The sequence below is a fragment of the Cyrtonyx montezumae genome, unplaced genomic scaffold (assembly GCF_038088225.1).
Source record: "Cyrtonyx montezumae isolate F1298 unplaced genomic scaffold, pur_monq_1.0 scaffold_19, whole genome shotgun sequence".
Classification (NCBI taxonomy): Eukaryota; Metazoa; Chordata; class Aves; order Galliformes; family Odontophoridae; genus Cyrtonyx; species Cyrtonyx montezumae.
In genome coordinates, this window is record NW_027071925.1 from 1,070,553 (window position 1) to 1,095,096 (window position 24,544).

At 50.4% G+C, this 24,544-nt stretch overlaps 1 protein-coding gene across 4 annotated transcripts; it reads left to right on the forward strand.

Annotated features, from left to right (window-relative positions):
* Positions 1 to 956: 956 nt before the first annotated feature.
* Positions 957 to 22,574, forward strand: NDEL1 (nudE neurodevelopment protein 1 like 1). Of its 4 annotated transcripts, none has more exons than XM_065735125.1 (10): positions 957 to 1,025; positions 7,851 to 7,948; positions 9,400 to 9,553; positions 10,827 to 10,975; positions 12,018 to 12,154; positions 14,203 to 14,376; positions 15,149 to 15,240; positions 17,136 to 17,284; positions 20,008 to 20,042; positions 21,991 to 22,079. In XM_065735125.1, the coding sequence occupies exons 2-10, from the start codon at positions 7,863 to 7,865 to the stop codon at positions 21,996 to 21,998; spliced, it is 984 nt and encodes a 327-aa protein (XP_065591197.1). In that variant the 5' UTR covers positions 957 to 1,025; positions 7,851 to 7,862; the 3' UTR covers positions 21,999 to 22,079. The 4 variants fall into 4 exon arrangements, with proteins under 4 accessions (XP_065591197.1, XP_065591194.1, XP_065591196.1 ...); XM_065735122.1 differs by lacking the exon at positions 20,008 to 20,042 and adding an exon at positions 18,996 to 19,127 and having other exon boundaries at positions 21,991 to 22,077; XM_065735124.1 differs by lacking the exon at positions 20,008 to 20,042 and having other exon boundaries at positions 21,991 to 22,574.
* Positions 22,575 to 24,544: the final 1,970 nt, after the last annotated feature.

Sequence of the window (24,544 nt, forward strand, 5' to 3'; positions counted from 1 at the left end):
CACTGTGGCCTTCCAGTACTTAGAGATGATAAAACAAGAGTGAGAGTGACTTTTACGCAGGCAAACAGTGACAAGAGGGAATAGCTGTGAAAGGGAAGATTTAGGTCAGATGTGAGGAGGAAGTTCTGCAGTGCTGCCCAGATCTGTGGTGCCCCATCCCTGGAGGTGCCCAGGGCCATGGGTGGGCTCTGGGCAGCCTGAGCTCGGGGGCACTCAGCCGATGGTGGGGGTGGGCTGGAGGGGCTGAGAGGTCCCTTTCAACCCAACCATGCAGAGGGTCTCTGTGTGCCCAGCAACCAATGGGACACAGCAGCAGAGGGCCCACGGGGATGGATGTGGCACGCTGAGGTGGGTCGTGTGCTGTCCCACCAAGGGGCGCTGCCGGCAGCAGTGGCCTCCAGCGAGGGAGGCACGAGGGAATGACATGCAGCCTGGCTAATTGCAGAGGATGGAGAATTAAAGATGCAAAAGGAGCTGAAGCACAGGGTCGGAGTGAGGCAGAGGAGGTCGGCAGTGGGACAGGTCCGTCCGACCGTGTGGAGCCCTGGGGGGGTCCGGTGAGGGCAGGGCACGGCTGCGCCTGCGTCCCAGCCGAGAGCACGGCCGGGAGCTGACAGACCCCGGGGCGATGGGACGGGAAGCGGGGCAATGGCGGGAAGGCGGGCGGGCGGAGCGCTGGGACACGCGGGCCGCGTTCGGTGTCCGAGAAGGACGGGGACACGGCGGCAGAGTCCAGGACCGTACCCCGCGGGATCAGCCGGGTACCTCGGGCCCGGCCATTGGCAGAGGGCGGCACGCCCCCGGCCTGCCGCGTCTAAATAGGAAATCCAGGGGACCCGCCCCCGTGCGGACTCGGCACACCCCACAAGAGTGGGGTCACAGCGGGGGCGGGCGTCACGCGTTGCCACGCTCATAGACCCGCCCACTTGTGATGTCACGGCAGCATCCCTCCCGCCGCGGTGCCCGGATGGGGCAGTACCACCGGCAGCGAGCGATGCTGCTGCTGTGACGGGTGATGAGACCCGGTGAGTGGCGGCGGCGGCGGGGCAGGGGCAGGGGGTGCCGTGGCGGTCGGCAGCCGCTCCGCTTGGGCAGTGGGCATTGAGGGGCTGCGGGCAGTGGGCATTGAGCACCGGGCAGTGGGCACTGAGGGGCTGCGGGCAGTGGGCATTGAGCACTGGGCAGTGGGCATTGAGGGGCTGCGGGCAGTGGGCATTGAGCACTGGGCAGTGGGCACTGAGGGGCTGCGGGCAGTGGGCATTGAGCACTGGGCAGTGGGCATTGAGCACTGGGCAATGGGCATTGAGGGGCTGCGGGCAGTGGGCATTGAGCACTGGGCAATGGGCATTGAGGGGCTGCGGCCCCGCTTCCCTCCACGGATTGGCCGCAAATTGACAACGGGGCAGGTCCCGCCCCCCGGCGAGTTCTATTGGCCGGCTGCGCAGCCCCACCGCTTCCCATTGGCGGACGCGCCTGCCTGTCTGTCGGCGGCTCGGCCTGGCCCTGCCCGCGCGGCCACCGCCCTGCGCGAGCCGCTGCCTCCCCCACCCCCACCCTGAGCTCCCCAGGTATCGGCGCGCGGCCGTGTGTCCGTCTGCGGGATGCTGCGGGGCGGGCAGGGCGGGATACGGGGGCTGGGGGCTGGCACGGGTCGCCCGCGGATGACAGCGTTCCTCCGTTCTGTTCTTCGCAGCCCGGGCGCGTTGGGGCTCGCAGCTCTGGAAGCCGGCGCGGCCTGCTCTGCTGGCACGTAGGTGGCCCAGGGACGGGGGCTCGAGGCAGCGCCCGCTCGGCCCTGTGCCGACGTGACCCCTCAGCAGGCCCTGCCTCGCTCTGCCGGTCTGATGAGTTTGACCCAAATTGCGGCAGACGTGCTGTAAAGGATGAGCGCGCTGACACGAGGGAGAGTGTGGAGCTGGACTCTGAGCTGGGTGACTTCCCATTCTCGTCTCGTGGTGACGCGGATGGCACTCACCCACGCAGCCCCATTGTTCTCACCCGTGCTCAGTGACTCAGGGCTGCTCTGCTCCTTGCAAAGCTCTCTCGGCTTGGTGAGGAGTGCACAGAAGGATTATTCTGTGCTCCTGGTGTTTCTTGCCCAAGGAAGTGGTTAAATGAGTGAGGAAATGCTCCTTGGATATTTGAGCTGATTTCATTTTGTGTAAAGATTCCAGGGTCTCGTGGATGGTAGGTGGCCCTGACAAGGTTGTTTTTTGATTAGATGCATATTAGTAACTGTAGTTACTAAGAAAGACTGGGATTCTGTTACGTTTATTCGTTTCAATAAACTTGGTGCATCAGCAAAGCGACAGTGCACAGACGTGCTGGCTGCTAGTGCCAGCGAACGGCGAGAGGTGTGGGTTAAGTGGTGGTGGTGTGTGTTTTGGTTTGTTCTTTATTAATCTTGGGTCTGCCTTGGAAGAGCTCCTCTGTCCTTCTCACAGACCTCAGCCTGGCTGGGCTGTGGTCACACTGCAAGGCAGAGCCAAGGTGCTCATCTCTCAGTGCACACACGCAAAGGTGTGGGCATCATGTTGCTGAGAGTTGAAGGTATGTATTGGGAGGGATATGCACTTCATCTGTTCCTCCCCTTCTAATGTAAAACTGATTCCTGTGACCAGGAGAGGCTGCAGACATGTGAGATAATCCTTCAGTTGTGGGAAGGGAGAAGGGCAGAGAAGGAGGAAAAAGAAAAGCAGTGAGAGAATCAAGGCTGCTGATGTCTGTGACCTTGGTGCCACAAGAAGCATTGTCACCAGAGGGGTGTCTGGGGGGGGGGGGAACTGCCAAAGGCATGGGAACAAAGTACTTACTCCTTCAGTCTATAACTGTTAACTTTCATCTTCTGAGGTGTGTGCTGAAGGGACCGAAGGCCCTCTGCTGATGTCTGGCCTGTGACTCATGGGTGGTGATTTTGCAAAAGGTTTTCCCCTCCCTCTGTACTGCTGGATTTTAGGAGATTTAAAGGCAGTTCTCAGATGTGAGGAGAAACCTGCATTAAGTGCTGTTCTTTCTAAGTCACTTGTCATTGTGCAGCGTCCAGAAGCATTGTAGCCCTTTGGCCATTGCCTTCCCATGAAATTTCTTCATTGGGATGGTATTAATTGCTGAGAAAATGTGGAGGCTCAAGGGACCTGTGTGCTGCCTTTTGTCACAGGCTCTTTGCTACGCCTGTCATAAGCTCTCAGATGGAGTCATTGCTCCTGGGCAGGACAGTGTTGTGGTGTTTCAAGGCTTTAAGAGAAAGGCAGCAAGGAGTTGAGGTGGATAGCCAGGGTGGGCACAGCATGTGGGGCTGTGCAGGTGACCCCAGATCCTGGCTCATGCCCATGGGCACGGGGCTCCCCTCCATCTCTGCAGGTGCTGATCCTTGTGCCATCCTCATCAGGTCTTTGTTTTGAGGATGCTTTGGTGGTGTTGCCTGGGAACAAATAGATGTCTGATGTCTTAAAATTGCGTTGTTTGTGAAAGGAATAAATGGTTTTAGTGCTGAATTCTGATGCCTTTACTGGTTGGCTTGCATGTGTGGTTGGTTTTTGCCCCCTGTCAGATACCATATTTGCTAGATGTGGAAGTCTGGGCCACGTGGTACGAAGCATACCTATTTTGAGAGATTAGCAAGACTCATTCCACAAGAGGCTGTGGAGATAAGAAGGCTTTACTGTTTGCTCTCTGTCTGTTTTAAAGGCTTTTAGCCTGAACCTGGTGCAGAGTTGCCTCAGGTAGGGTTTGATTATCTTCTGCCTGCTGTGCTGTCCACGTGGGAAGAGCAGGCTTTATTATTGTGGCAGGAGAAGGAGCATAGTGCTGACGCTGTCCTCTGTGACTATTTTTTTCCTAAAAGCTCATATGCTGCTGTTGTAAGAGGCAAGGAGGCATTTGTTGTGGTTCACCAGAGAACATTCAGTTCAAAAATAGTACTGCAGGAAAAGACAGAGGTTCACTTTCCGAAGCAGTGATGGAAGCAGGCAGCCTTCCAGAAAGCCATGAAAATGCCTCCGGCTCCTATTTCAGGATGAGAAAAACAAGCACAAGTTGATTGGAGAAATCTAATCTGTGGCTTCTGATTGTTTGTTTGCCTTTGATTGTTTGCTTTCCGTTTGCTAACAAGTGAAAGGCAACGCAGATGTGCTCAGATTCAGTCAATTTTTGAATATTTGATTTAAAAAAATAATAATAAAATCCAGAGTTGGATGAATTGGGGGTTACCTGTCAGGTCTTGTGGGCTGGGGAGGCGAGGAATGGTAGAAACAGGTTCTCTTCAGGCTTTTGTGTCCGTGAAAATGGGCAGAGGCAGATAATGTGGGTTTCAGCAGCCTCGTGCTGGCAGTGCATCGTGCTCTGCGTCACAGCTCTGGGTGATGCCAGTGTTCTGGGGCACAGGGAGGACTGCAGCTGTGACGTGGCACTTCTCCATTTGGAGGGCTCTGTCAGCCACTGAGAGTCGTTACGTGGAGGAGTGAAGGCCAGATGTGACGTTGGCAGGATCTCTGTCCAGCCCTATTGCAGGTAGTTGTCTGCTTCATTCCAAAGGACAGCTGACGTTAGCATTACCTCTGGTAGTCAGCAAAAAGCTGTGCATGTGGGAGTGCCAGCACTGGGAATTGTCCTGTTTGAGTGGCAGTACTTTGCCTCGTTCTTTTTTTAGTTCTTCATCTTTGCTTCCTGAAAATATTGGGCAACACAGCTGCATATGAGTGACCCTTGGGGTGGCTTTCGATGTGCTTGTGTAGCTCATGATGTGTCAATCGATGGAGCTGGCTTTTCAGAGTGGAGCAGGGAGGGTTTGGAGCTGTGGGAGGGCTGGCTGGGAGTGTGAGTGTCTGAGCATCATGTTGTGTTTCAGGCTTTGGTCGGACATTTGATCCCAGCTTCCAGTCACACGGGGAGCTGGGGAAGCTTTTTTTAAGGTTCTCTTAAGGTTATGCTTCAAGCTGTGCTTGTGTTTTAATGACTCATCTGAAAGGTGGCTCCATGACAATTCCAGTTTGGCCTCGAAGGCAAGGTTTGCTGATGCACTCAAGGGGAATGCTGTTTACCTGTTGGTTCAGTTGCTCCTGCTGTGTGTTGGATTCAGACCTCAAGTCTTTTAGGGTCTGGAAAATACTGAGTGACCCTCTTGTAAGGTTGCTTTTGGGAGTGGGAAGCCAGATTTGTCCTGCACATCCACACAAGTAAATAAGAGCACCAAGACGCGATTTAGTGAAGTTTGTAACCTACAAGCTCCAGTTTTGTACGGCAGTCACAGTGTGGAAAAGCTGTTCCATTTTAAATGCAGAGTTCTCTGTCCCACTGACTGTGTAACGGGGCTTTGAAAGGAGCCATCGCTTTCTGAACGTAGCTCTTGTTGTAGAGCTGCTTGCATCTGGAGTTATGCCCGCGTAACCGAGTTTTCCCAGGGTGCTGTGTGAATGCTAAGCTGTGTTGTAATGAATTCCGAGTGGGCAGCAGCATGAGCCTGCTCTCATTTCCCTGGAAGACGCTGCTGCATTGTCTTGTCTGTTCCTGAAAGCCCCAGTGTTGTCTGTCAAAGGCCTGATTCTGCAAGTGCCACGTATGCAGAGGAGCTCGTGAATGCGAAGGGGTGTGCTGGGCTCAGCTCTCACACAGTGCCTGCAGCCAGCAGCATGCTTCAGCTTTGTGTCTAACCCTTGGCATTCCGTGGGCATCCACTGTCCCATGTGTCGGGTGTTCAGAGCTGGGTGTTCTGTTCTGCTGTCCCCCAGGCATGGGAGAGAAAGCAAATGATAAAAGTTCGTTTGCACAAATGCTCAGCTAGCGTGTTGGCGTGAGCATCCGATGGAGGTGTTCCTGCAGTGCAGTTGGTGGATCAGAAATGGGTGCCGGCAGCATTAGGTGTGATGGAAAATGTGGATTGTGGGGAGCTGTGAGCTGTCACTGCATAACGAGGAGGATGAGGCTGGGGGCTGCCCAGGGCAGGTTGGCTCTGTCCCACTGGGAGACCTGGGGGAGGCTTTGGAGGAGGAGCAGGGATCTGGTGAACTGGGGAGGATGTGGGGATCCCAGCCCTGCCCACCGCTGCTCTCTGCTGCTTGCAGGGCTCCTTGGGTGTTGGTTCCAAGGGTGTGCCTTGTGCAAGCAGACAGGAAGGAGTCTTGGACCCAGACACACGTTATCGTGGCTGCTTCTAGGAAATGATGTAAGGTACTTCCTTGTACCGACTTTTCTCTGAATTCAGCTGATGGGTGTTTCCCTGACTGTTTACCTTTAGTGACAGCTGTGGGAGCCGACCCTGTTCAATGATATGCTTCATTTAATGAGGGGGGAATGTGCTTCTGGCTGATCTGAGTGTGCCAGCTGAGATCCAGGAGCTGAATGACTTCTACTGAAGTGCTTTCAGTGTGATTGGTGTGGGACTGATGTTACAGAGCACGCAGCAGTAACCAAGTGCTCACCTCTTCCTCAACCTAGAAATCTGCATAGCAGTTCAGGAGCTGCCTGAGCCACAGCAGATGTCTGCCTGCCTTAACGCATCAGGCTGTGAGACAGTGGCAGCTTGGGAGGTGATTCATGAGCTGTGCATCCACTGTAAACACAGGACTTGATTTGCTCCTGCTTGTCATTAAACTGCCTTGGTAACAGGTGCAATATCTGAAGTACGTGCATCCAAAGATATTTTTGTTTGGAGAGGTAGAGCAGGACTAAAAACACATGTGCTGGGAGGAATGGTGGTGCCTCCACAGGTAGGTTTTATTTTCTCACTTTAGGGCCATGTAGAAGAGGAGGCATGGTCAGTTGGCTCAGGCAGCACGGAGGCCTGATTTGTGGCAGACTGCTTCTGCAGCAGAGCTGTGAAGCTCAGTAAACACAGTGAGACAGCTGTGGCTTTTTGGAGGTACTGAGCACCCTGTGGGTAAGGTTGGTTTCGTGCCCCAGGCTGTGGCAGCTGCACTAAGTGTGCCAGTTCTGCCTTGCCTTGCAGGTGAGCTGAGCACCAGTGTCTGGGATGGGCCGCTCTGCCCTCAGATGGGAGCACTGTGGTTGTTTTGTCCTGCTTCTGTGTGTCTCAGATGTGGGTCACTGGGATGCAGGACATGTCAGTGTGACACTTTCAGGCCTGGAGGGACAGCATTGGTTATTGATGACTGTTAGAATGTGAAAGTCAGGACTTCTGGGTCAGCTGCAGCGATTAATCCGCTGCGATGAGCTTGGTACAGACGTGGCTTAAAGCCTCTGAGATACGGAAGAGGTTAGTTTGAGCTTATTCTTTTCTGGAGATATGTGATCTGTTTTAAGTTATGGAGTTTTTGTTTTGTTTTGGAAAGGGGGGAAAAAAAATGGCTGCCTTGAGCAAGAGGGCTGATGGGAGCTTGGAAATGACATGGTGCTGGCTGGGGCTGGGGCCGGGCCTGGCTCAGTGCATCCCTCGGTGCTGCGATGCATGGTGGGTCCACCGCTGCTGCTTCATTCTCACTGTCACGTTCAGCAGTGTCTGAGGTCTGGTGTGTGGGGAGCTCTCGTGTTTGCTATGACTACACATTGTTGCAGTGTATACTGCAGGAAAAATCTTTTACAAATCGAAGTGGAAACTGTGATGGCTGTAAATCCTTACCAGGGGTGGTTCTGAGTGAGCCAGGGGCACTGACTACTGTTTCAGTGGTCCGTACAGCTCTTCTTTCAGGCTGCTGCACACGAGTTTCCAGAGATTGGAGAGCGTGATGTTACGTGTTGCAGCAAGTCTTTGCTCAGAGGTGTTCATTAACATTCTGCAGGCCAGTCTCAAGTCTGGGTGCCCCTGGCAGGAACAGCACTGAAGCACAGCAGCAGTGTGGGGGGTTGGTCTGCCTGCCTCATCATACTAAGCATTTTCTTATGTCTGCATTCTACAGGCCGTATTGAACATGGACAGTGAGGAAATTCCAACCTTCTCAAGTCCAAAGGAGGAAACTGCCTATTGGAAAGAGCTTTCCTTGAAGTACAAACAAAGGTAATGTTGTGCATTTTCAGAATGAATTTGGTTCTTGGTGACTGAGGATGTGGCTTGATCTGTTTCTCTGTGAGGCTTTACCAAAAAGAGCATTAGATATTAAAATGGCTCTCTGTGTGTTTCCAGCTTCAGATGCAGCTTTTAGATCTAGCCTTGTGGAGTCTTGAGTATTTCCATATAGTTACCATGCCATGAACTCAAGGCTCTGTTTGAGCATGTTAGAGCAAGAGAAGAGCCCTTTTATGATCATGTGCATCTTTGTATAATTAAAATGCCATCTTAAGTACTAGCTTGATGTTTTAGTAAGACGACTGCCTGTGGGCTTGCCTGGTATCATTACTGTTCCCTTGGGCTTCTTGCACTCAGTATGTGAAGTGTCTGATTTGGTAGCTGGCTGCAATGTATTGAGGTGTGTTATACCTCATAGTCCTGCCTGTGTTTGCCTCTGCCAGTGCGTCTTTTAAGGGGAGCAGAAGGCTTTTTGGTTACAAAAGGTGGCAAGAGAGCTTCTTGTCTTGAGTGCTGCTTATGGGGCTGGTTTGGGATTGTTGGTGCTTTGGTGTATTTTTCTGCAGCGGGAGGGGAGTCAGCATTGGAGGATTCCAGCTCGTTCCCTTTGGAAAGCTTTTCTTGTGTTCCATGTTACTAGTGTGCAATAGAAGTGAAGCCAGCTGAGCCTCTTGCAAGCCCAAGGAGCCCAGGGTGCAAGCTGTCTTTTTGTTTGGCTCTGCTTGTTTTTTTCTGGGTGTAGAGGGTGGGTATTTGGGACCCCTGAGCTGTATGAAGAAACGTCAGGGTGTCAGAAGGTTCTCTCTCTGATGACAATGAACGTGTGGTTTCCTAAAGCCTAGTCAGTTTTCACTGCTGGCTGCAAGCATCTGAGCCATTACGTTTGGTAAAGATGTAATTAGTGAAGCATGTGGAGTTGCTGCTTCTAGCAGTTTAATACCCTGCAGTGGTATAAGGTGGGTAAATGCTGGATTTCTACCAACGCCCTTAGTGACCCCGAGATTAAACCTTAATGCTTTCCAGCAAACTCACATTTCTAGGTAGTGCTGAGATATGGTGACCGTTGTTCTGTGCTAGTTTTGCCAAAAGCAGGTTAAAAGCTTTACTTAGTGACTCTCTTAAGTCTGCTTGAGTAAAGGCTAGTGAGGTACCAGATGTCAGACTGGCAGGAATCCTGGAAATAGCCTTGATACAGGTTGTATTTGCATGTGCATTTAATGAGGTTATTCAATACAAAAGAGTGAATTTCCATTTGTAGGTAAACTTAATGCAATTTTTGTTTCCCCCATTATTATTATTTTTTTTCCCTGTGGAGGTCTATGGATGAGGCTTAAGTACTTTAAAACTCCTGTTGCCTTTTCATCTCGTTATTTCTGAAGAGCACTGAGCTTTGTTTTTGCTTGAGAGATGCTGCATTTGGAGCTGATGGTATTTCCTTACAGCTTCCAGGAAGCTCGTGAAGAGCTGGCTGAATTTCAGGAGGGAAGCAGAGAATTAGAAGCTGAGTTGGAAGCACAGCTAGTGCAGGCTGAGCAGAGGAACAGAGATTTACAAGCAGATAACCAAAGGCTGAAATGTGAAGTGGAAACATTAAAGGTAGGTCTCATCTTTAATGATACTGCTTCTTCCTGAAGATGTGTTTTGGGTATCGTTTTAGGCTGTCTGTTCTGTTCTTGGTCATTGAATATCTAAGTGAAGTAGAGGAATCATCTGCTTAAGATCTAGTCTTGAGTGTGGCATGTACTCCAAATAAGGCGAGCAGCATACCAGAGAACTTTCTCAAGGACTTTTTCTTGTTCACATCATTAAACACTTGTCATTGAGTTTGTGCTCGTTTGTTTGCATTCTCTAGACTTTGCCAAGTGGTGGCTTTGTTATGTACACAGGCAGCACCAGCATAGCAACAGGGAGGACAACACAAGTATGTTTTGTCAGACAGCCCCTGTTGTCCTCTTTCTTTACAAGTTTTTGTGTGGCTTTCTTTTTCTTTTTTTTTTTTTTTTTGCCCAGAACTTCTCCTTGGTCCTTTGATATCCCAATGAAAAGTGAAAGTGGGTGACTTCTGCACATTGTTCAGGGAGGTTCTCCTAATTTTTTCTTCACAGCCGTATCTATGGAGAGAGGGATTGCATCTGTGTGTGCAGAAGATGAATTTTAGTTAATATTTATCCATTAAGAAGTTCTTACCTCTTTTGGGGTCCTGAAAAGTATCTGTTATGGTGATGTTGGGTTATTTTATGAAAGCAGAGGTTGAATCTTACCCAATAACAGTGATGTTTTGGGGATTACCTGTTAACATACCCAGTCCCAGTCATGTCTGTAAAGTTAGCACCTATTCTTTAAGGTCATTCATTTTTCCATAAACCCCCTTCTGTACCCTTAGAGCAGGTGACAGCACATTTTGGATTTAATCTTCCAGTCTCTCAAAGATAACTTTGTGGACCTGGAGATGTTCAGTAACAGATTTCAGTGGCTCTGATTTTTGATAATGGAAATGTCAGGTGAGTCCTGGTAACAGTGTGGCTATTGTAAGAGGAGAGAGGCACTGAAGGGGAGGCCGTGCAGTTTGATTTCTCTCTGGTTTTCTAGATGTTCGAGGCTTTAGAGCACTATCAGTGCAGGCTGCTAAGAACAGATGCAGGGGTGCATCTCTGAACAGCCAGCTGTGTCATTATGAGTAGTCAGAGCACTGTGCAGTATTAATTGTGTCCTTTGTCCCACTGTGGTGTTCAGAGTGCATTCCCTCTGCCTTTATGGTTTTTGCTGTGCGATCCCACATCTGCAGTCTGCAGCTACCATGTTGCTTTGTCCCATTTGACCACAGTGTGCATGCTACAGATACTTATCTCTCTGCATTTCTTTCTTTCAGGAGAAATTGGAGCACCAGTATGCACAAAGCTACAAGCAAGTGTCGTTGTTAGAGGATGACCTGAGCCAGACACGGGCCATTAAAGATCAGCTTCATAAGTATGTCAGGGAGCTGGAGCAGGCCAACGATGACTTGGAACGTGCAAAGAGGTGAGGGCTGCAAAACTCCTATCTCCTTAAATATTCACTAGATCTTCTCTGTGTTATGCAGATTCATCATTTTATTATTTCTTTAATCGGGGGGGGGGGGGGGGGGAAATGCACGTGTAAAAATAATAATAATAAAAAGATTCTAAGTCACTTGATTCTTTGTAAAGTGTAACTTACCCTTGGAGTTCACATCCATCAACTGGTAGGGATGTATCAGAAGAAAAGCTTGTGGAGGACCTGAAGTGCTCCATGCTCTTGTGAGAAAGGAGCTGTGCAAGCGAGGCCAGCGTGCTGGTTTTGATACTGCCAGCCCAGTGGCTCTTACATTTGTGATCCTTGTAGCTCAAAGTCCCTTTGAAGTAGGAAGCTAGTGCTTTGCTTAGTCCCTTTTAAATTAAACATGCTGAAGGAGTCTCCTCTTTCCTTGCATAACAGCTTAATGACTGTGGGGAGCAAATGTGGTCTGTGTAAGTGCAGAAAATGAACAGGCTGCTGCTAGAAACGCCCATTTTTGGAGTAGGTCGTGCTTCCGTTTTGCTGAATGGGAATTTTGCCATTGATTCAGTGGGACCAGGAATGAGCCCGTGGCTATTTGGCAAAAGGATCTAAGAGCTGAGGCCGTGTTTCCACAGCGCTCTTAACCTCCTGACTAACTTTTGACACACATAAGTTGTCTCACTGAAATCATGGAAGAAATATCCCAGTGCCCTTCTTTCAGTGCTCTGTGGGCTGTTGCCTGTTTCTCCAGAGCTGTTAAACTAAATATGTGAGTTTAGAGAATAACTTGAGAGAAATGGAGCTAGTTGCACCAGACTGGCTCTTCCCCAGCTCTTTGGTACATTTTGGAGAGCTAGATGTTATCGTGTTCGTTTCATCTCACTCCCTTCTTTGGAGTTTTAGTCCTTTCTATGAAGCATTTCCATAGCTTTCAAACAACTAACTTGAATGTAGATCTTGCTAACATGTTTACTCTATAATGCATTTGAATACTCTTTCATGTTAGCTGAGCTGAGGAACCTAATATTCTGGATTTTGTTTCTAGGGCAACAATAGTTTCATTGGAAGACTTTGAACAAAGGCTGAACCAGGCTATTGAGAGGAATGCGTTTTTGGAAAGTGAACTGGATGACAAGGAGTCATTGCTAGTTTCTGTACAGAGATTAAAGGATGAAGCGAGAGGTATGGCTTGCTTGATTAGTTGTGTCTTCATACATTGGTAGCTTACTAACAGAGACCTGAAGCAACCAAAGCTCATGTTTATAGAAAGCCTCACATAATGAGATTGAAACTGGATGTGTAATATAAGCGTTGGAATTTACTTGCTAATAAACACTGTGTTATCCTTTGTATGTCCATTGTATCTAAGAGGAGAAAATTCCTCATGTTGGGCAAAATTAGTATCAGATTCTTTCAGGATTTTTAACCAAGGTGAGTAGAAAAATACAATTTTCCACAGATGTGGTAGAGCTGAAAACCATATTCCAGAAGTTCCTTCTCTGTGGCTTTGTGCCACGAGGCACAGCGAAAGTACAGGAAATAACAGGGGAAATTCATGCTTGATGGTGAATAATTGTCTTTAAAAATGATGCTTCAGATAATCTTCAGTGCTATAAGAGTTGGGAATTCCCTGAGAGGTTTCATGATGAGGACATGGGGGAAACTTTATTTTTGTTTTAGTGGCTGGGGAATGTGATTTCTCAAATGGGGTGGTGTGCTTATTAGCGTTCTATCACTGCACGTTTGAAATCAGTGTTTTTCAGTGTTCTTTCCAAACTATTTCTTTGGAAACAGTTCCTCAGTGAAGGCAAGGACCTGACTGTGGGACCATATGCTTGGCAAGAGGCTGGGATTTCTCAGGTGTTCTTTGTGAAGCTTTTTTAAGCAAGTCTGTGGCCCATGGGTTGAAAGCCACTCTTGGAAACAGGATGAAATTTTTAATAATAAATGTGCAAAGGGAGATTAAATATTTTCTGAAGAAGTGTGTGTGCTGCAGGTTGGAGTTTGGGCAGTAGTACTGGGGGCTGCTTTGGCAGTGGGGTCGGACTTGGTGATCTCTAGAGGTCCCTTCCAATCCCTACAATACTGTGATTCTGCGGGGGGAGGATACCTGTTTTCTGGAAGGTGAGAGGAATCAGCAAACAGGGTGTCTTGTTTCTTAGAGGAGTTGTTTGAGAGTTTGCAGTATTTGTTAGGATAGCAAAGCTGCATGTCATTCCCCCTGACTGCAAGCAGGATTGCTAGCCACTAAAAGAACAGATACAGAGTCAATATTTGTGACTGTCACAATACTCTTCTGGAAGTCCAAACACGATTTCATTTTAGACTGTGTTGGTTTTTTTTTTTTAAACTGTTTTCTAAAAATTCAGGATAGCTTTGAAGCTTCATGCTATAAGGTACTCGGCTGTCCTTGTGAGTCTCGTGGCTGAAACAGTGCTGCAGCTGATGTTGTTCTTGGGTGTTGTACCAACGGAGGCAAGAGGTTGGGGGTCTGTGAAAGATTGAGTTGCTGTGCCTAAAGAGGAAACAAAACAAATAATACATTACATGGGTGGGCTTTTTTTTTTTAATTTGTGTCTGGGCCCTGCTAGAGATCTTATAGACCCGTTGCTTTGTGCTGGGTGTTCTTTATAGCAAATCTGTGTGGACATGGGAAGCAGCAAGATAGTGATATAGAGCAGTCCAGAGAGACAGAAGGAATAAAACACTGGTTTCCTAATTTCCCTTCTCTTTCCCTGTCATTTGGGCTACAGACCTCTTTAGTCTGCTTGTTCACATCTTGATGAATCAAGGAACAGCAGACACGACCTGTTCATAATATCCAGCTAGTGGGCAGTCCTCTGGATTATTGAACTGGAAGGGCAGCACTGGGGATGAGACACATGAGATCAGGTCATTAATCTGTTTTCCTGGCCTCCCAGCTGAATGCAGTTTAGCAGCCATTTGTGGCTGGCTGTGTTCTTTGCATGGAGCTCAAACTAAGAGTGGGGGGGATTGCTGAGGCCACGCTGGGTGGGCCCACACTGCTCTCTGTGCCTTTACATCCAGCACTGATGTATCAAGCTGTGCCTTATTTGAGGTAGAGCTCTTTAGAGCTCTTTGCTGCTGGAGAAAGCCTGCAACAGTGAATCACTGTTTGGTTATTGCAGAGTATTCTCTTCTAAAGAAATGAGCAGAGTGCCGGAGAAGTCTGTTGTTAATATGATGTGTGTTTTGTCTCACGCCCTCAGACCTGCGACAGGAGCTGGCAGTGCGGGAAAGGCAGCAGGAAGTCACCCGGAAGTCTGCGCCTAGCTCTCCAACTCTAGACTGTGAAAAGATCGATTCAGCTGTCCAGGCATCTCTCTCCTTGCCAGCTACACCTGTTGGAAAAGGATCAGAAAATAGTTTTCCTTCCCCAAAAGGTATAATGCCTAGAAACGGCGCCTGGTTGGTTGGGAGTACGTTCTGCTTGTCAAAAAAACGTTTTAGGCAAGGCCTTTGTGAGTAAACCTGAAGCAAACAGAGGTACATGTGAATCCCACATGCATGGCATAACATGTGCTCAATACTGGAGCAGTGTCAGACCTATTTAATAAGTATAATTAGTTAATACTATGGAAAAGAGAGCTTAGCTGCCCCTTTGTAGGGGTGAGGATTGCACTCTGCAGTAGATGGCTGCACTAGAATATATTTGCAGAGAAGCACAGTGACTAATGTTTCAGCTTAAATGCAGTGGTGAGTAAATAGTGGGTAGCATTGCTGGCAGTCTGGGCTGACTTAGTTACCATGTGCTTTTGGGGGTGCTGTTCTCTCAGAAAGCAGTGGGATATTAGCCTAGTCCTCTTCCCATCTGGAAGGCTCTGGTCAATCACGAGGATTAAAGCATTTATTTATTTATTTTTAAATTAAAGCAGATTCCAGAGAAAGCTCTGGTTGGATTAGATAGATTGCAGGCAGTAGCTTTGCAGATGGAGAGTGCATGAACTCTGCATGTATATCTAATGGAGAAGAGGGTAGTGGGCAGGAATTAAGCTGCTGCCTCTTTCTGTGGTTGGTGATTGTGTAGTCTGTGTTGCTGTGTGTACAGAGTCTGCAGTAAGATTTTAGATTTACCTCTATGTAGAAGCTGTTAATAAATAAATAAAAACTAAACAGTGGTGGAGTGATGCATATAACAAATGTGTTTGTTTGCAGCTATACCAAATGGATTTGGTACAAGCCCTCTTACTCCTTCAGCTAGAATATCTGCACTCAACATTGTGGGAGATCTCCTACGGAAAGTGGGGGTGAGTGCTCTGTGCTGAACTGCCCCCAGTTCTGTGCCATTGCTGAGCATTCATCCGTGCATGGAAAGAAAAGGCCTTGGCTCAGAGTTAGTGCTAAGTTGTCTCTCTTCAATTGTCTACATTTAGTGTTTGGGATGTGTTTGTCTTTTGATTATCTTGATTTATGGAGCAGGTTGCTAAGGATCTGATGCCAACTTTTAGAGATAAAATCCGTATTTGGAGTAAAAACTTATTTGGTGCACAGAGGCTGGACACGAGCAGACACTTGTTCATATTTCACATGAAAGCAGGACTCAGTACTGAACGTGAGACTCAGTACCCACTGCACCATTGTGTTATGTCAAGGAAGGTGAGCTGATACCAGCCTAGTGTCTCCTCTCGTGTCTGAGGAGATCTGCAGAAGTTACTGAGAACTTTTAAAAAAATAAGAGAGAGAACCTTTTGGTAAGAAAGTGAAAAAACAAATCAGGAGAAAGCCATGTGCTCCCATCTGCAGTTGACTGGGAAGTGAAATGTGTGGGCCTCTAAAGGGATTACAACTGTAAGCAGGGAGGAAGCGGTTTTGACATCTGTTGTGGTGTTGCTTAGGATGCCAAGCTTTCCAGTTGAATGGAGACAAGGCTTTTGAGTTATGAGAAGCTTGTTTACTCACCTCCTTGGGTAGCATTTCGAGTGGAAGCACGGGCAGCCTTGGTGTCTAGTCTCCAGGGTTGGCTTTTCTCTGTCCCTTGTGGTTAGCACCAAGAACAGAAATGGCTGGAGTTAAGATGGTTGTTTTAGCAAAGTTTGACATCAAAAATAAGATCACTGCTTGTATTTGGAGTTGGTGAGCTCAAGGCTGGGTTGAAAGGGCAGCAGGACGACTCAGGGTTGCAGAGTGGCATGTTTAAAATGGGATCATTGTGAGTAAGAGTCTGTAGGGGATTTAGGAAGCTTAATGACATCCCATGTGATTACTGTGTAAGGACAGGAAATGCCAAATAAGCATGCTTCTTTCCCAGCCAGTTCCTAAACACACACTGCCACTGATGCAGAATCCCACTCGTGCATTTATTTAGTAATAATTACAGTGTGTTCAGGATTTCTCTGTGTTGGCTTACCCACAGGATATCTCATCCTGTGCCTTAGGCTCCCTTTCTCTCAGAGATGTTCCCCTCAGCATGTGAGACAGCAAGCTACATGGCACAGGTCACACCAGTGGAGAGTATCAGGGTCTTGGTCCTGCCAGGAGTCAGTGGATGAGGCAGGTCTGCTACCTTGTGTAGGAGAAAAAGAATTTTGTCAGGCTTGCTCAGATGCAGTAGAGATGAGGTAGGAAGCCCGGAGAGAGGCTTGCCTGCCTCTCTTTCTCTCCTTGCTGCCTCTGTAGCACCTCTTCTGAACCGTAGCAGGGAGGATTAAGAAACTGGCTAAGTTTTGCAGGCAGTGATTAAGGAAGAAAAACCAGAAGACACTTTCCTGGCAAGAACAACTTTCTAGGAGGGACAGTATATTTGTAACTGGAGGATTCTGGTTTTCGTTCTCCTTGAGTTTTTTGGGTAGACTACACCAGCTCACTCTAAGTCTGTAACAGGAGGTTTCAGTAACTTCTGGGATCTGACTTTCCTGCTTTAGGTACTGAAATGAGAATTGACTTCTTCTAAAGTCCTTATGCTGGTGGAGGATGATTGCACCCGGCAGTCTGCATTAGCAGCTTGTTATGTGGTTCTCATTTGAGCAGATGACAGCTTTGTTCCCATTTAGCTCAGTTTTTGCTGAAGATGATCACACCGAGGTTCTGATCATAGTGATCTCTGGTCATGCTGAAGCCTAAACTTGAGCAGCAGAATATTTTCTCTAAAAAAAAAAAAAAAATCACTCTTCTCACTCCCCCCCCACCTCTTTTCCTTTCACAGGCCTTAGAATCCAAATTAGCTGCTTGCAGGAATTTTGCAAAGGACCAGGCATCACGGAAATCCTATATTTCAGGGAATGCTAACAGCACCATGATGAACATCAGTGGCACAAAGTACCCTCATCCAGGCACTTCTTTCTTTGACAAAGGGTAAGTCAGCATGTATTTGTGTGGTGGATGGGGGGAGGGGGTTGTTTCAGGATGCTGTGTGGAGCAGGAGTTTTTCTTGGCTTATTTTTAGCCCCCCACAGCTTTCATTCAGTAAGAAATGATTTGTGGAGCCAGGTTCTTGGGGAGACAGAAGCAGTGTTACACTGCAGGCTCCTGTGAAGCGAAGAGAAAAGCAAGTGTTTGACCTCTGAGCTGGTAGGGTGTCATTGCCTGTGCTGCCCCTCTGCTGCCTCAGCTCTTGGTGGCTGTGGAAACCTTCAGGTGCAGTGATTGTGCCCTTAGGAGGATCTCAGGCAGACAGTGGTGGGGCTGTGGTAGCTGCTGGTGTGCTTGTGTGTGTGGAGTGCCTGACGTGCAGACCTGGAGGTTCCCTTAGGAGCAGCTGAGTGTGGGCAGCACGTGCTCCCTTGGGAGCCTCTTTGCTCTGCTCCTCCCTGCTATTAGTGGAAAGGAAAATGTTATTTACCGTGTAATCCTTGCTGGCAGAAGGGGCAGCTGTCCTGTACTGTGTGTCAACCATAAAGCTCAAGCAGCTTTCACCAAAAAAGCCACCCTTGTGTGATTTGCTCATAGTTGGAGCTTCCTCTCTGACGTGGGGAAGCAGTTCAGCAGGAGGATTTTCCCACAGTCCTTCGTAGCTCAGGGCCCTGTGGTTGTGTGGGCAGTGCTGAGGAGGAGGGTGCACAGCCCAGCTCTTCTCCACTGTTCCCCAGTGATACAGAAATCTGGGCTTAGTGTCAGTGCACAAAACACCCTCTGTTCTCCCTGTTACTGTTCATCCAGTACAGCTTTCACACTGATATTCAGCACGTCTTCGATACAGAATTTATTCAGAGCTTTAAACAAGCTGTTACCAACCTAAGGAGTACCATACAGAGAGCAGACAGGCTGGGTTTCTGGAATCCTCCTTGTGTGAACTGAATCATGTTGCTATGTGGGTAGCAGGGCAAGTTGCCTCTTAGGAACTGTCAAGAACTTCCAGAGCTGCTGCTGTTTCCTGCTTTTGGGAAGGAAGCGTTCACATGCTTAGCAAGGTCAGCATCACGTGCAAATGGGACAGGCTTGGAGGTTGGCCATGTGCTGGGAGCCTGACCAGGCTCTGTGACCACACTGCTCTCCCAGCCAACGTGGGCTCCATTTCGTGTGCAAGCTGTCAGAGCAGTGCTGGGGAGAGCGCGGTGTTCTTAGGAGGCAGCATGGCTGAGCTGAACTGAGGCATGGGAATAAGCTGACGGCTGCGTGGGATGGGAGTCACTCCTAATTACCTAGATTGTCATCTCACTTGTTGTCTGGGCTGGCTGCCTGCAGTTCAGGGCAGGCTGAAAAGGGTTTAGAAGTGTGTCCTGTTGATAGCAAACTTCCTCAGCAGGCTTGAAGGATGTTAACAGGCTGGGAAAGTGAGAAGAAGTGACTGATGCACTTACCTGCATGCTGTTAGAGATCCTTGCCAGGGCCCTGCTGTCCCGTCCCTCCCCTCTGTGTGCTGCTGGCAGTGGGCTCACAGCTCACACCTTACTGCCCTGCTCTGCCTTCTTGCCCCCTCGTGGCCAAGGGGTGGATGCAGCGTTGTGCTGCCACGTAAACCTGCCTCAATTCTGTGTGTGAGAGCCTCCTGTCAGCGAGCTTTGCACATCACGGTGGCTGAGCTGAGGCGTGCCCTTTCTTCTCCCCTCTTCTCCTTTCTCTCCAGCCCCTGTACTCTGTTCCCCGCCCCAAACTGTCGCTGGAGCCTGAAACAGCCACGTGCACTCGTAGACCGGGTCCAGCCTGCAGCCACTGCCTTATGAACAGCCAGTTGTTGGGTGGTGGGATTGAGCCAGAGGTAATCCACCACGTCACTGCGGTTCCGTTTGCTGTCCTTCCTCTGCCTGTTTTGTTGCTGAAAGTGTTTGAGCCTCCGTCTCCCACTGAACACGTGCTCTCTGCTTGCTGAGCAGAGCTGGGCAGGCAGCTGAAGGTGCAGGAGCAAGGATAGGAGCAGTTACCTCAGACTCATTCGTGGGGAGGTTTGGAGAACAGCTGGGTTTGCACATGAGCTCTGCAGAAGAATTGGAAGTCAGGAATTAACTACTGTGTTGGTTTTACTTTTGCTTTGTTATTCATGCTCCACCAAGTCTGGAGTAAGACTGGTTCCTTTGGGAACACCGTGGCTGTGTGCACACCAGGGCCCAGCAGAACAGCACCCCAGGGGATGTTCTCTGATGGAAATTTGTTTCTTTGCAGTTTTAATCGTTCTGAGCTGTTAGTAACTTCAGTCCAGTTGGGGACTAGGATGGCTCTGACCTTGATGGGTCCCGCAGAGGCCTGGCACGGGAGCAGCTGAGCTGGGACAGCAGCAGGCCAGGATGAGGTGTTTGTTCCTTGGGGCACAGCCTCCTTGCTCACATCTCCCTTGCTCCTCTTCCTGCTCTCGTGAACATCAGAGTCATTGCAGGTGATGTTTATGCTGAGATGATTTCTGTGAATGTGGTGGGCTGTGTTTAAATGTGCCTCTGCTTGCACACTGCTGGTAGTCCCACTGTGCACATGGGTATAGTGGCAGTCTCTGTACCTGGGATCCCTGGCTGCCCTGCAGAGCAGAGCATCCTTGTGCAGCAGCCAGGTGAGGTTCAGTCAGACACTTCCCCCTGTGTCTTAACTCAGGGTTATGCCCAAGAATGTCTTCACTGTGTGCATAAACTGTTTCACTTTTTCTCCACTAGGCGTGAAAAGGTGATATTCCCCACCCTGGTCATGGGTAAATGAATTCATTTGCAATGATAAGCTGCATGCATTTTAACTGCAGTGCTTGGAGGTGCAGAGTTAGTGGGTATGCTAACTGCATGCAGTCATTCTTGTAGCATTACAAACTAATAGGTGATGATTGAGGCCTGAGGCTGTAATCTCTTTCTCCTGCTTTACGTAAGTTTCTGTGGTGCTGTGACCAGTTGCAGCTATAAGAGTGATTGCTGCTTGCTTTCTTGGTTTCATACCTCTTCAAATACATGCATGTTTCTCATGGAGTTGGACGTATCAGAGACACGGGGTGAGGTGCTGCTGTTGCCCCAGTTGACTCTAAAGTGAGTTTGCCCTTTGGCCATGTTCCTCCTGCAGCACTGTGCTGGGTGCTGCTCCGTGTGCAGAGGGAGCAGGGAGAGCTGTTCCCTGCTGGGTGTGCTGTGGTGCCAGGCTGGGTTATTCAGCTCCAGGACGGCCTTCTGTCCAGGTTCTGTGTGATGCTTAGGGTCGAGGAAGCCTCAGAGACTTTGTGCTAAGGACAAAACGCAGATTAATGAGTCAAAATCTGTCTGGAGCAGTCACAGGGTAGGGAGCAACGGGAGATGGGCACCACGTTTATGCTGCTGCCAGGACAGCAGTCAGAAACAGCCCAGCAGGAGCTGTTTTCAGCAGGGACTGGCGGCTTCTGCTCAGCCTGAGGCCTGGGCCCTGATGGACCCACCACAGAGCCATCGTTCTGCAAGGCAAGGCTGCTTCTGGATCTTTCTTTCTGCACCAAGGGCGAGCAGTGTGCAGCGTGAGCCATGGAGCTCCTGCTCCTCTTTGTCTCAGGCTTCATGAAACTGTGATGCTGGTGGTGTGGTGTGGGCCCTGCCACGTCTGCGTGGCATCTTGCAGAGGACCTGATTGCTTCATGGCTTCTGGCCTTGTTTATGGGGTGCAGAAGGCACCTGTGCTGTGGGATGCTCCTCAGAGCAGGAGCTGACGGGAGTTACGTCCTTTAAAGGTGGAGCTCTGCCGTTCCTGCCTTGAATGTCTGTTTCCTCTTCCAATGGAGGGAAAACATTTTAATCCCATACTTGTTTTTATTTCCTCCCTTCTGCTCCACGGCAGAGCTGCTTTCTACCTGGTAACTCATTTGCAGAGCCTGGGACCAGGTTGGCTCCACGCCCCTTCATGCAAGTGACAGCAGCAGAGTGCATCTGCCCTAAGTCTCTTCCAGCAGCTTTTTGCTGCACCTCTGAAACGCATCGGAGATCCTATCCCAGTCGGTTGAAATTTCAGCCTGAACAGGAAAGGAGCTGGCACAGCCTTCATCCTGCTGGGAGCCTCGTGTGGGGCGTGACAGGCTCTGCTGGGGGAGGGCTCTGTGTGTCACCATGGGAAGCTGACCTTGCCTGCAAGCATTCCTGTTCTTCAGCTGCTCCTCCAGAGCAGTGCTGTGCCAACGTGGCCCGGGGCAGTGGTGGGGTGGGTATGCTGTCCTGCACAGTGATGGCTTGCTCAGGCACTGTGTGCTGAGCCTCATCGCAGGCTGTGTGCTGCTCCCCAGGCTGCGTGCCCTCACGTCTGAGAGCAGCTTTGGAAATTGGGAAGCTGGGGGTGTGGGGGCTCACTGAGGTGGGGTGGGGCAGGGCTGGAGGTCCCCGGAGCTGCACTGCACCCCAAGCTCTGCTGTGCTTTAACATACTCTGCCTGTTCTCACTGAGCCCGTTCTCCGTTCTGCAGTTGTACTGTGGCCGTGTGAGTGTGTGCAGGGACAGATGGTGCCTCCCATCCACGGTGCTGGGATCAGCCTGGGCTGAGCCACCCACGAGGGGCACGTGGGGTCAAGGGGAGCCAGCCCGGCCGGGCTGTGCCCGGGGCTGAGCACAGCAGGGAGGTGTGTCTGATCTCGTGGGCTTGGGCTGGAGGGACGGGGCTCCGGGCTGCCTGGCACTGACCTGCCTTTTCTCTTTGCTTCTCAGGGCAGTAAACGGCTTTGACCAAGGGAGCCCGGTTCTGGGTGCCTCCAGGCCTTCCTCAGCACCTGGCATGCTCCCCCTGAGCGTATGAGTCGGTGCTGCGTTGTGCTCGGCCTTGCGGACGCTTTTCTCGGCCCAGCAAGAGAAGTGCTTTGGTTTCCTCCCCATCCCCCACGGGAACAGCACCTACACCATGGCATGCAGCAGTGACCCTGCTGCTGGAGGAGACCCCGTGCTTGCAGCGTTTCCTGACCTGTTAATAGAGTTAACTTTATTTCCCATCGCTGTAGTGGACGTGCTGTGTGGCCCCATACCACGTGTTGCACAGGCTGACACATAGTGCTGTGTGCCAGGGGGGCAGAGCCTCAGCCGGGTGCTGCCGCTCTGTCACTGCATCTCTTCTCTCAGTTGGGTTTGGTGTGACAAAAAAGCATTTGCTGCTTCTCTTGAAGGCTCCACCGCCCCCTGCCTGCTGTCACATCCTGCCCTGTAAGCCGTGCAGGGGCACCAGGGGGAGGGGACTGGCTGTCATCTCTGGGGCTGTGAGTTAATGCAGCTTAGAAATCACAGCAGGACAGGTGAGATGGGCAGGGGGGAGCCAGGGCCTGGCTGCCATGAGCCAGCAACCGTCATTGAGCACCAGTGCCCTTAGCAGCCCTGGGGGGGGCTTGGCTGGAGCCCCTTCCCTTGGCAAGCAGCAGTTTCCCTGTGCCTGAGCTGTACCTCCAGTCCCAGCCCTCTGTAGTGCCACTTCCCCCCCCCCCCCCAACCATCAGCTCTTCAGGAAGCTGCTCTGCCCGTGGCCCACGCTGCCCACCCCCCCCTCCAGGACCCCGTGTCCTTCGTCCCCGTGTTCAGCTCTGGGATATGGGGCCGGAGTTCCCCCCATCACCTGCAGGCTTCTGGGAGAGTTTGGGGCGACCGTGTGCCTCCGTGGGTCTTCGAGGCGATGCATTTGTGTGGGTTCCCTGTCCGTGTGCCTCAGAGTCGGTGGAGTTTGATGTGAACCAACGCGCCCCACAGAGCTCTGAGAAGAAAACCTTCCTTCCCAGCTGTGTCCATCTGCAGCTGTGGTTTATTGACGAGTGCTGAGACATCGGCCCCAGCAGAAGAGAGGTGGGAGCGTTCCCCCCTCGGGCCCCTATGCTCCTCCTTTCCTGTGCATCCTCTGCTGCATTTGACTGTTTACATTTGTTTTATTGTACATAGGTTTGTACACATATTATCTTTGCTGAAGATCTTTGTACATAACTTGGGCTTTGTAGCTTTATTTATTCAAAGTCTCTATGGCATGTTTCAGTAGGACAGTGTACCATACCACCGTGGTCACACAGCGTAACGTGGTTCCAAGGCTATTGAAACCTGAGAGTCATATCCCAAAAATAAACTTCTTTTAATGTGGAGTCGGTGGATTTTGCAGACCGTGGCTGCGTTTTGGCTGCAGTGCTCTCCTCTGTGCCCCTTCCTTGGCACCCCGGCAGGGCCGAGCACGTCTCTGGGGCAGGATTCTGTGCTTGGGGTCCCGGGCTCCGGCCACGAGCAGCGAAGGGCAGCGCAGACCCCATGCAGCTCCCAGAGCTGTGCCTCCCCAGCACTGCCCCAGCAGCACAGTGGGGCTGAGGGCACACAGCCACCGGTGGCAGCTCCTTCTGGGGGAGGGGTGCTGGGGAGAGGGGCCACGTGTGGGCAGGACTGCCTGCACTGCACCGAGCAGCCCTCAGAAAATCCCCTAATGGCCACGAACTGCTCCTGCACAGAGCCCCAGTGGCCGCAGTACTGCAGGGGGATGACAGCAGAGGCTGGGACAGCAGAGCATGGCATCCCTGCTGCAGCACTGAGGAGCTCCCACCTGCCCTGATGTCACAGCTCTGCCCCCTCCTCCCTGCAGCCTCAGCCCTGCTTACCTCCCCCGCACTGCTCCCGGCCCCATGGAGGCAATGGGTACAGCCCTCCCAGACCAGCAGCAGCTCAGCACAGCACCCGGGCCCCAGGAAGCACGGAACTGAAGCTCAGAGCGCACGGGGAGCAATGGTACAGAACCCACACGGGGGTTCAGAGATCCCTCTGTGATCCGGAGCTGCACTCTCCAGCCCTGACCCAACCCCGGATCCGCCGAGGTAGAAAAGAGCAAAACAAAACAGTAAGAAGGGAGAAGTCAGCTTCCAGCCATGTTCTCATTTATTAAGGTCTATGCCAGCCCCAAGAGACAGCTCCTCCTGGAAGTAAACAGAGCAGGCGGCCACAGCTATAATGAATAAATTTATTGTCTTACAAAAATCATTGTCTAGAAATATGGGTATACAAGAGAACAAGGTATTTGCAGTCAGATGCCTGGTGGTCAACAGCCAGTTTGATTAAAAATACCCAAACACACAACGAAACCTTTGCGACGGATGTTAAAGCTTTTAACCAAAAAAAAAACCAAAAGGAAATCCGTATCTGTTTGTTGTTCTGCGCACGTGGCAGAGGAAGGCTCCCACTTAACACTGATTCGCTGTCACTAATACCAACAATACCACTTGGACTAGAGAGGTACGTGATATGAAGCACGGTCAAA